The sequence below is a fragment of the Xiphophorus hellerii genome, chromosome 23 (genome assembly GCF_003331165.1).
Source record: "Xiphophorus hellerii strain 12219 chromosome 23, Xiphophorus_hellerii-4.1, whole genome shotgun sequence".
Taxonomy (NCBI): Eukaryota; Metazoa; Chordata; class Actinopteri; order Cyprinodontiformes; family Poeciliidae; genus Xiphophorus; species Xiphophorus hellerii.
This window is the reverse complement of record NC_045694.1, coordinates 27,409,431-27,421,088: the sequence shown is the minus strand read 5'-3', so window position 1 is coordinate 27,421,088 and position 11,658 is coordinate 27,409,431. Positions and strand designations below refer to the sequence as shown.

At 40.1% G+C, this 11,658-nt stretch overlaps 1 protein-coding gene across 2 annotated transcripts; it reads left to right on the top strand.

The window, feature by feature from the left end:
* Nucleotides 1-1,138: 1,138 nt before the first annotated feature.
* LOC116713971 (beta-1,3-galactosyltransferase 2-like) lies at nt 1,139-11,412 on the top strand. Of its 2 annotated transcripts, none has more exons than XM_032554262.1 (4): nt 1,139-1,351; nt 2,649-2,814; nt 6,765-7,031; nt 10,408-11,412. In XM_032554262.1, the coding sequence occupies exons 1-4, from the start codon at nt 1,191-1,193 to the stop codon at nt 10,999-11,001; spliced, it is 1,188 nt and encodes a 395-aa protein (XP_032410153.1). In that variant the 5' UTR covers nt 1,139-1,190; the 3' UTR covers nt 11,002-11,412. The 2 variants fall into 2 exon arrangements, with proteins under 2 accessions (XP_032410153.1, XP_032410154.1); XM_032554263.1 differs by lacking the exon at nt 1,139-1,351 and adding an exon at nt 1,969-2,098.
* The last annotated feature ends 246 nt before the right edge of the window (nt 11,413-11,658 follow it).

Below are 11,658 nucleotides of genomic sequence, written 5' to 3'. Positions count from 1 at the left end.
AATACTAAACACCTTCATTTACAAATTGCATTTTGTGTTTACTTGTGTTGTCCTTGACTATTTTTTAAATTGGTTTGATGTTCCGAAACACTTAAGTGTGACAAACATGCAGAAAAACAGGAAATGAGGAAGGGGGCAAACACTTTTTCACACCACTGTATATGCACACATAAAGTTAAGCAGAAAATGTGGTTTTGAAAGTGTTTTCTTAGAGCCTTGCAAAAGTGTTATGGCTGGTAGGTTTCGACTTCAATGAAGCTGCTGCTTTATGCCTTCAAAATCATAATGCGTGATGAAATATCCCAAAACAAAGATTATGTCTGCACTAAGTTTTACAGCCGAAGCAAACCTAAAAACTCTGCTTAAGGGGAAAGGTCCAGAAAAATAACGTTTCTTAGGATTCTTTGTGGTGGAGTACTGATTTTTCTCCTTTTTTTAAATTCTAATTGCTATTTAGGAATACAAACCAGGGCAAATGTTTGAATTCCTTATCAAACCAAGATAAGCCTGATCCCCTGATAAATTGTGCAAAAGTTTCCTTTGTTTTAGGAGTTTTGATTTTGAGTTTTGGTGGAATTTTACCAAGAATGTATGAGTTCATAGACAGTACATATGTAATTATGTCTTTCATTATCACATTTCAACAAAGTAGAAAATAAATTTTTACTTTAAGGAGTTGGTTGGCAAAGTGGGTGGGAATGAAACAACTCACAAATGTAAATAAATAGACAAATTGTCAAGCATAACGGAAGTGAAGTTTTGGTCATCTTCACTTCCTCAATTAGAAAACGACCAAAAGCTGTAAATGGCCGAAAGGGCAGCACTATTAACATGAAATGAATTTCAATTGCTTTTGATAGTAACAAATGTCCAAACAGGAATAAGTAGATTTTTTTACCCTCTTTTTATGGCTTAACATCAACAGAACAAAATGTCTTTCTTTTAGCTCAATCAAGTTTTTCTGCCCCATTTTTGCCTTTGCATTGTGGAAAACGTCAAACAGAAGCACCAGCTGCAGCAGTAGACGTAGTACAAACACAAGAGAGAGAGAGAGAGAGAGAGAGGGGGAGTTTTTATTGCCATAGTTTGACCATAGTTACTCAGAGTAACCAGGTTTGCCTCTTATAGAAGTAGTAGAAATCTGCCATGTTTTCTGCTTATGTTTTTTAAAGCAACCTTCAGAGGAGGGCATGGTATCAGAAAAGGCAAGAGACGCGGTTTTGAGGCACTTCCTCTCAAACCACTTCGCAATCAGAGACAGACAGCAAGCAGAAGCATGTCCTCATTCCTACTTGACTCATCTGATAGACTTCTCAGATGTAGCAATGTGGAATGACTCTTTCTCAAAAAGGTAAGCTCGTATCTATATTTTGAATAAAATGTGCTGGCACAATTTGATGGGCGTGTCACGCCTGAGGCTAAAAGAGATGCATCTTTATTTTGACCAAAGGTTTATAGCTATTTGTTTAATTTGGGTTAACCTTTATTGTTTGGCGGGAAAAAATGGGTCTTTTTTTTTTAAGAGGCAAAAACAATGATTGAACTTCTGTCATGCAATCAGAATTTAATCGTTTTTCAACTTCAGATCCCAGTTGCAGAATTTGATATGATCCTAATAACTTAGAAAGTTGCTTTCAATTCTCGCAAATGTCCAAGCATAAAAAAAGTAGATTGTTTTTATGGTTGAACGTTTAAGAACTGTCATACAACTTCAGGGGGAAAACATCACCTGCAGTTCCTTAAAACAAAAAAGAAAAAGAACACGAAAGTAAACACAGTTTCCAGTGATCTTTTTTTTTTTAAAAAAGGAAGTTTTCGTCTTTGTTTCTGATTGTAATTCCTTCGTCCATATCATCTCCGATCACTAGACAGTTACACTCGTAAACGCAAGTTTCTGCATGAGCGTGTTTGTTTGCCGCCTGTTTTTCATACGCGCACGCTGCAGTCAGCAAAGACGACAACATGTTTCTGCTCGTCCTTTCTGCGCTCTCATAAAGGGGTGCTACTTTCACTTGAAAGCTCAAACTGCCACAAGTTGAGTTCCTCTGCTGTTTCCTCTAACTTCATGTCTCTCAATGGGAAGCCACCAACGCAGCTGGTAGGGACTGGACTCACATTTACCGCACATTAACAGGTTATAGTGTGGTCAGGGTGGAAAAAGTTGTGGGTTTTTTGTGTGTTGTTGTTTTGGAGTAAATATGCTGTTTCTGCTGGCGGGTTTAGTGGGGTTGACTGTGCGTTGAGTGTAAGTTTTAAAGCTTTCTTCCATACCAGAGGTGCAGTGTAGACTTAAACATTTGCTTATGTTTCACTGTGATTTCTAGTGCTTCACAGCTCAGAGAATGGAGTGTGTTATGTTAGACACTTAGGAAAATCTAATTTATGTTTCCTCTAAAGGATATAAATGAGACAACAAGACTGCAAGTCGGTACTAATTACATATGACGCACTTGCATCAGCTTGTTTTCACATGCATGCTATGATGGAGCTCAAGTTGCACTAGAAATGTTTTTTTTTTTGTGGTTGCGCCTGTTGTAATGGCAGAAAAGAGGTGGATCTAAATGGATCCTCAGCAAAGTAGAACTGAATCTTGATCACCGGATGCACCTCTAACCAGAACTAAAGATGTTTCGCTCCTCGCTCTGCAGTGAGAAGTCTCCGTGGAAAGGAGCCAGGCGTTGGTTGTTCTATGTCGTGCTCTCCCTGATGTTGGGAGTTTTAGTTCTCTACAGTTGGTTCTCACCATCTTGGAGGCCTTCGCTGTTTCAGAGGGAAGACTCGTCATCAGACGACAACAAGATGACCGTCAAATCTGTGAGTATGTTGTTTTTTTTGTTTTGTTTTTTGTAGCCCTCGGGGATTAGATCGTACAAAAATAACAAAAAAACAAGTTAACTTCAACAGGATGAGTCATCAGCAGCATCTTACTGTAACTGGACTGTTTGTTTTTTTTATTCCATGTTGATTCTGGTAATCTGCAAAATTAGTTTACTATAAGAAAACCTTATAGGAAACTTATCATTGTCTTATGAACCTAGAACTCATGAACAGGTACAGGAAGGCTTGCACCTGGATATGAGCTTTTCAGAGTATGACTATGTTGAAAAAAAAAATATTACAGATGGTATATTAAAAATATTTAAAACAAATATGCAGAATAAAATCAAATCATTTTTGTTTAAAAAAATAAATAAAACAAAAGCACAAACATGCCGACTGGTGATGGTATAAAATAAAATTGTTCTATAACAGATGTGTAAAATTATTGCACCACTTGCAAAATATATTAGTTATCAGTCTTTAGTCTCTGACCAGTCATAGTATACCAAACGTAGCTCAATTTATGTCTGAAGTTGGATCACTTATTGGGGAATGATGTGACACCCATTGGAAACCAATTGGATAGGAAATCCGATAATATAAATTTCTCTCTTTTTTGCTGAAGCAATGAGTTTCTAAAAACCCATTTGTTTTGAGCTGTGTTTAAATAACTGGAACATGAGAAACCTTTCTTCAGTCATTCATTGTTTTCCCTTACTTTGCAAACACAAATGTAATGTTTGTTGCTTTTTTCTTGTTTTATATGCCTTCTAATCATGGAAAGCACATTGAACTGCCTTGCTGTCGCAAATGTGCTAGGTAAATGAAACTTAAGAATTCAAATACAGCAAGGACACAAATAAGTGTTTGATTTCACTATGTGAGGCTACACGGTAGCATAGTTGGTCCTGGGTTTGAATCCTGGTTTGGAGTTTGCTAACCTTGCCTGCTCAGGCTCTCCTCAGGGACTCAAGCATCCTCCCACAGTCCAATAATTTGGCGCAGTATTGGCACCAAAATTCAGAGTTTTGCTCACCCAGAGGTGGCTATTATCCAATCCGAAGCAGGTAACGGATCCGATTAGTGGTAAGGTGGCACTGGCAAATTAGAAACCACCAGAGGTCACTGAACGCTAGCAAATGAGGAATAGTCTACTCACTTGCGTTAGCGTTGGAGAGGTTGGTGACTAGCACGCCAGTTTGGTCACCCTACCGGTTGCCTACTTCCTCTGCTGGCCATTAGGATCAACAGGTTAGCATTAGCATTTGACAGGCTGGCAACTAGCTAACCACAGCTCTCAAGACAAGATGAGAAGTCTTTAGAGAGCGGTTGATGAGCTTTATCCAGGTCAGGTTGTTTGTCCTGTGCCTCTCTACTGCTTCGTTTCCAATGAGCAGTTTGATATGGGTCAGTGCAGATCCACAGGCCAGTTTGTTTAGATTTTTAAAGTGGCCCATTCTACCGACCCACTACTGCACTGTTCCTGGAAACCCTTCAGTTCTAGCTTCATAAGACAATGATAAGGTGCAACTGAGTTGGGGTTACTGGTGTCACACAACACAGTCCATTGATATGGGGACAGAAAAATGTCAATGCTTGAGACAAGCTAGTATGACACATTGTTAGGCCTTCAGATTTAACACCACCTGCCCAGTGCAAGTCCAACTGCTGGTGGAAACACCCTCCTGAAAATGGCAGACCATAAAATAGCATAACGAACTACACAGAGTCATGCTGTACTGCTCACTGGAAACGAGGGATGTTGCCATGTGATGGCCAGGCAACCTGTGACCCTGCAAAAGCACTTGGTTGTTCTTGCAGGGTCATTTGCAAGAACACTACCCATACATGCAATGGATGTATGGGTAGTGTGAGGGTGACATCGTTATTGCTACTGGATACAAACCATCACATAGGCGAATAAATAAGCATTTTGAGCCTTATGGGACTCAAACTTAGGGAGACTGTTTGCCCTGTTTGCATATCGACTTAAAATTGGTGTATTGTTGCATAGTGAGCTTCTTGCTTTCAGTAGAAAACATATCAGGAAGAAGGAAAGGAGCCAAAACATAGTCAGAGGCATGGATGAAGAGGAAAAATATTTAAAATGCCTCTAATTTTATAAAGCAGTTTGAGCAAAACCACTTTGACCAAGGTATTGTGACCCTGATTAGGCATCTTTCCTGTCACAACATTTCAGGCATGCTACATGGTTGCCTACATGTGCCAGGGAAGCTTTGATCTGCAAAATGCATGTCTGGAGATGGGACCCTAATTGCTTGACTGATTGTATGAAATCAGGGTTCCATCAGGCATGAAGGTGGATAGGTGGCTTTAATGAAATGTGAACCCATATATGACCATTTGTTTGGGAGTGAGAGGGTGAGTGGCTGTGTAGTTATGTAGAGCTAAGTCTTAATTAGTGTCTTTGTCTGTTGTGATTTATTTATTTTCCACCTTCTCCTTAGCGTGTCTTGAAGCATTTTTGGGCGACTTGCTTTGTACTCCAACAAACTCCTCTGTGTCAATCAGCTTGTGCAAACAGTTGAAGGTAACACAGAACTGGAGTTTATCCCAGAACTGACAATGAGGCACATACTGTATTTGGTTACAGCATCAGCACTCTCCCACATCCCCCCACACACTCACACATGTATACTACAGAGTGCAAACACCAGGCTCATAATGCTGAAGTCGGTATCTGATTCAACGCTTATAATGTAGTACTAAGTTAGACGTCTATTTCGCTGTTTGCTTGACTGATTTTTATTGTTTTGGTTTATGGGAAAATTTGTTGTTCAAAGTAAAAAAAAATAAAAATACTTCAACTGGGGCAAGAATCTCCACTGACCTGGGCTCTGGAGTTAATGTGTCAGTGTCAAACAGAATTTGTTTAAAAAGAAATGCAACAATCACCAGCTTGGTAATTACACTTACTGCTCACAAAATTCAAAGGCCAGCATCATCAAAAGTGTGCCACCAGTTACAGTAACACGGATGCAGGTATACTGGATCGCTAGCAATATGAGATACGTTCTCCTTATCCTGTGTTTATGAATATTTAAACACTAATGCATGATATTCAAGGACATGTTGCACAACACGACATGCTGACTGACAAAGTCACAAACAGTTATGGGTAAAATGTTGTACTTTTGCAATTTTCACTATGGCTATAGTAGGCCTATGAGGAGCAGCCATATTGGATTTTGAAGTTGTGGTTGGGAATTTCCAGGCCGTTTCCCGGGAATCTTCCCCACGGCTAACTGCTAAACAACCACAAAGATGAACTGAAACAGTTCAGTTCCTTTTTTTTTTTTTCACCGTCTCCAGTTGATTTCTGAATGCATAACACTTATAATTTTGCAATTGTCCCTATTATTTCTCAATAGTTGCTAGGATCAGCAATCTTCTGTGCTTCGTATATACTACTGTCTCTAATCTTTTCACAACATTCCAGACGTTAAAGAGTTCTAAGTAAAAAGAAACACGCAACACTTAAATATGAACTGTAATTTCTGTTTAAGCAACATTTTCAGCACACAGTGACAACTTAATCTGACATTACCAATCTTGAATTCAATTCCTACAGTAAGAGTTGTGGCATTAGCTTGTGCCAAGGCATGTTTGGCCAATATATAGATATGTTTTTTTAAAAAGCCTTTAAAAAGCATTACGGATGGTGTGGCAATAATTTTGCTTACTGCAAAACATAATTTTGAAAAGTAGGAAGTGGTGTTGTGTCAGTGGTTTTGACGCTGAATGTGAGAAAATCCATCTCCATTTTGAGGCTCTACGTTCGTATTGGTACAGATGATGGTGGAAAAACTAATTCACATGTAATGCTGTGCAAGCATTCAGAAAAAATGTATTTACGTTAAACTATGTGATGCGAATGGTTATGTTTAAATTGTATAAAACAAAACTTTGCTTTGCCTCCACAGATTTCGCCTTCTCACTCCATCCCTTCACAGTTCTATGTGGAATACCCGTACCGATACCATTTCATACTGGATGAACCAAACCGATGCCGACAGGAGAGCCCCTTCGTGGTGGTCATGATCCCAGTGGCCCCACAAAGCAGGGAGGCCCGCGACATCATTCGCAGGACATGGGGAAGAGAAAGTCAGGTGTTGGGCCAGTTGATCAGCTACTACTTCCTCCTGGGAGAGTCTAGAATTGGTAACGACGCCGAGCCACCTGAGGAACAGGTGATGTGACCGCAACTTTTACGGCTAGATAAGATAAGAAATGGCACGAGAGTTGAGTAGGGTGAACTCTAAGTGCACTGCTGTCCTTTCTATTTGTGTAACGGGTGGCAGAGCTGGCGGCAAGAACTAGGTGATCCCTTGACTCAAACAAATCTGAAGAGCAAAGGATACATTTAGAGTATTAAGACAGTAGCTGCGTGTCTGTTAACCATAAAACTGCGTAAATTGAAATTCCGAAAATAAAAATGAAAAGCTTTGAAGAAAAGAAGTTTTGAATAAAAAGTTTTTGCGCTATGACGAGGTGGTTCTTCGGCCATATTGAAACTCCTGTTTCACATCACACAAGTCACGTGATCAACAGCCGGGTGCTATGATTGACCAAAAGTACAAAGAAGACGACAGGAAGTAGCAGGAGAATGACGCTCACAAAACATCATTTTTGCCGTCTCATTCTTTAGAACGTTTTGTGAGCGTCAAAAGAATGACGCTCACAGGAGCATGATGAGACGTTTTCGTTTTGTTTTGTTTTTTCTGGCGATGTTCAGCTGGCTCCACGCAGACCTCTCTCAGGTTCACACAGTTCATAAAAGGCTTTGTGTCAATCTAACTTGTTAAATCCATAGCCCTTCTGTAAAACCGCCAAAACGCCGGTTGCTCCCAAGTATAAGGGCCTTGTCTCTCCAACACCTGAATAAGACACAGACGTCTCTTCTGACAGCTGAATTATGAATATAGTCTCATGTAACTGTTTACATCCGTCGCTGCCATGATTTGTAACGCCTTATCGCACGAACAAGCTTATTCACGTGTGATTTTCATTTCACATTTTATTTCATGGAATCACCACAATCTCGACATGGAGTTGTTGTTGTTGTTTTTTTTTCGAAATTAGCAGAATAATTAGCAAATATTTGTGCACATTTGTAATGGAAACGAAGCTACTGACACAAGGATGGAAACATCATTTTTCTGAGACATTTTACTGCAGTGTTATATCCTACAGTTCTATCCCTATGTTACAGTTTTAATGCTTTCGATAACCCAATATTTTTAGTTTTACACCAAAACTATGACAATGTCCAAATAACACGTACATCTCTGTATGTATTTGCAGGCACTATAAAAGCATTGTTTTGTCTGGAACATGTCTCTCTTGTCTGTACAGTCTGATCACTTCCTTTACTGAAATTTCTATGCTGCTCTTCCTCTACCCATTACATGTCGGTGTGTTTAAAAAAAAAAGTGCTTTATGTAGTGAAGGAAGCTAAAACATCAAGACAGGGCAGGTTATTTTTGCTGTGTTAAAGTTTTTATGCTTAATTACAAGTCTATATGCAGGTACAACTGTCATCCGTTTGTGCACAAATGCAAACCACAGGTGGGTATGTGTCAGTTCCTGGAACTGTGGACATACCCAGAACACAGTGGGTTTTTTTTAATCATACACGTCATATGATTCATCGTTTTCACGTCGTACACAACTCGCACCAAAAGCAATCAGCGGTATCATAATCATAGCGAAACACAAATTAAGAACAAAAGTATATAAAGCATCAATGCCTCAAATTGTTCTTCGTTCACATAGATCCGTGAGCTCAAATCAGTCTCCCTGCACGCTCAGGTTGGTGGCAGAAACATAGCGCCACAGTGAGGGAGAGAAACGGGAAGAAGCTGGGAAATGATCCCTTACTCTGCCTGTTTCATCTGTCCTGGTTCAAAAAGTATTTGCTTTGAACATCGGTGTTAAAGTCTGTGAGGCTAAAATAATCTGCAGAAGTTCTGCAGACTTGTAGTTTATTGGTTTTGTGGGGGTTAAGCACTTTGGTTTCTCTTATCAGTGAACTCAACATGTGCACAACTGCTGGTGTACTTCTTAAAATAGTTTTAACAAGCTTGAACTTAGCCAAGCTGTGAAAGGGTGTGACCTGTTCAGAATGGCTAGTTTATTTCTCAAAGGCAAGAGTTCATGCAAGTGGAAAAGTCAGTGTCATCAAATTGAAAAGTCCTGACACATTGTTGGCGACAAACACACGAGACAGTTTTTGCGTAACGCTGTGCGCAATTGCGAGAAATATTTGAGAGATATTGTTCAGAGAGATATTTTCTGGAAAGAATGAGGAAAAGTAAGTAAAATGAGAACCAGTTCAACGTTTTTGTTGAACTGGTTATAAAATGAGGACTACTAGCTTTAACTACTAGGGATGATTAACTCATTAGTGTAGTTCATTTTGACTGACATAATTTCAGGGTTTCCCACAGTGTGGTGGGCCACCAGGCTTTACTTCTGCCCCCACCAGACTTAGATTTAGTTTATAGTTGGAGTAAGGCATTAATCTTCCAGTCTTCCAATAATGCATAACTATCAAGTGATATTTTCAAATTTCCTGTCATCCTTAAACATTTTTTTACTCAAAAACATGGCGGCCGGCTGGATGAATGACTCCCCTACTGCGCCGGGGTTGGCAAGTTTTCTGGTGGAAACCCTAAATGTTATAAAACAGCAGAGAACTGCATGGAGGCAATTGATGCGGGTCCAAGAGGATTTGCAATTTTTTGAAAGTGTTGAGAAACTGATACTATGACGAGCACAAATGACTAAATGTTGTGGAGGTTAAACTAACATTTATGTGAAATTTAATTTGATTAGAGAAATGAACAAAAGAAGTTGAGAAAAATTGTAATAAGCTTCCCCTCCTAGCGAATCCTCCTCAGGGAAGTAAAACTTAAATGTGTCTGTTTGTTCTTTAATGTCCGACCTTTTTGTTGTTTTGCGAAAACAGCACAACCCTCACAGAACTTTACAGGATGACTCCCAGTTCTGTATTACACTTCCGATTATTACACTTCATTCATTGTACTTTGTTTCCTCATTTTAATTTTAATCCAATTTAAATCTGTTGTCTTTGAGAACCTTACTTCTCCTCCACCAGATAAACAGAAATTAAGACAAATTAAGAATTATTTACATACTCAGGGGTGAGTGTGCTTAGAGCGCCTAACTGGCTAGGACCGGCCCTGCTACTGTGAAACCTAGAGACCTAAAAGCTCCTATCTAACTCCTTTAAAGGAGCAGTATTATACAAAATCTACTTTTTTCAACTTTACATCATGTTATAATGTTATTCCCTCAACAAAAACGTACCTACAGTGTTGCCTTGATTCTTTCATGCATGTTTGAGAAATCATTTAATTCCCGTGGCAACCATTTAGCTGTACAAAACACCTGCGTGAACCTAGCTCCGCTTTTGAGCTGCAGCTTGTCCTCGGGCAACTCTCCTCCATAGCTCCTTCCCGACGTCTGGCTATTGTTATCATTGAGTGTACTTATAAGTCAGATGTTGTTAACTTCAGCTTCAAATGTTCTTGTTTTCCACAGATTTTAAATGAAAGCAAGAAGTACCACGACATCCTCCAGAGTAACTTCTTGGACAGCTACAAAAATCTCACCATTAAAACGATGGTCATGCTGGAGTGGCTTGGCTCCCACTGCCCCAACACCTCCTACGCCATGAAGGTCGACTCGGACACCTTCCTCAACGTACACAACCTCGTCGACCTGCTGCTGGAAGCCCCCCGCCACAACTACATGACGGGCCTGGTGGCGCGGGGCGCCGCGGTTCTTCGAGACCCAACCTCCAAGTGGTTTCTGTCGCCCGACGTCTTCCCTGAGGATTCGTACCCTCCGTACGCGCTGGGAGTTGGCTACGTCTTGTCCCTGGATCTGCCCAACCAGATACTGGAAGCGTCCAAAACGATTCCGGCTGTCTACATCGAAGATGTGTACTTGGGTTTGTGCATGAGACATTTAGGGATTCCGCTGACGGATCCTCCACACGGCGGTTCTTTTGTCATCAACACGCCTTGGGAAACCACGGGCTGCTACTTCGCTTCGGTCATTGTCACGTTACTGCAGAACTCTGAGCAGATTTTGGATGTATGGAAGGCTTATGAGACTCGACCAGACTGTTAGACCTTCAACGTTTGGTGGCATTTTCTCCCATGAGCACCCATACCCTGCTGGGGAGGAACGCGGTTAGAACACCAGCTGGTGTATGTCTCACGCAGAGAAACCTGATGATTATCTCCAAACCTCAAGTTTGTCACACTGAAACTGTTTACAGGAGATGGAATGCAGGAGAGGTTTCGAAACTGTGTGCAACCACTGTGCAATTATTTAAAGTCTAATTTATTACTTTTTTAAAAAGATTTTATAAGTTGACATGTTTTTCATACTATTACTGTTCCAACATGTCAAAGGAGAGTCCCTTGCAAGTGCACCTCTATTTTTGAGTGTTTTCACATGAGCGCCAGAGTAAAACGAGGGAAAGAACAATATCAGTGTGTTTCTGTAAGCTGTGCAATAAACTATTGTTTTTTTTAACAGGGCTACATTATTTCCTTCATACAGTTATTTAATGAGCAAACAGAGACATTAGAAGCTAAATGACTTAAGCCTGAAGTGGATGACAGCACTAACAGCAGTGTGCTGTACCTACAACACATCGTTCCATTGTTTATTTTTTTTTAAAATCAAGTCCCCAGCATGCCTGGACTTTCTTCGTTAGGTTGGTATTTTCCAGATTTTCCTTCCTGTTTCTTTGTGAATACAAACTTTAGATCATTGATG

Coding starts and splice junctions, on each gene's coding strand:
- LOC116713971 (XM_032554262.1), top strand. CDS start 1,191: ATGGTATCAGAAAAGGCAAGAGACGCGGTTTTGAGGCACTTCCTCTCA. Junction 2,815..6,764: donor ACAAGATGACCGTCAAATCT/GTGAGTATGTTG, acceptor TTGCCTCCACAG/ATTTCGCCTTCTCACTCCAT. Junction 7,032..10,407: donor CCGAGCCACCTGAGGAACAG/GTGATGTGACCG, acceptor TGTTTTCCACAG/ATTTTAAATGAAAGCAAGAA.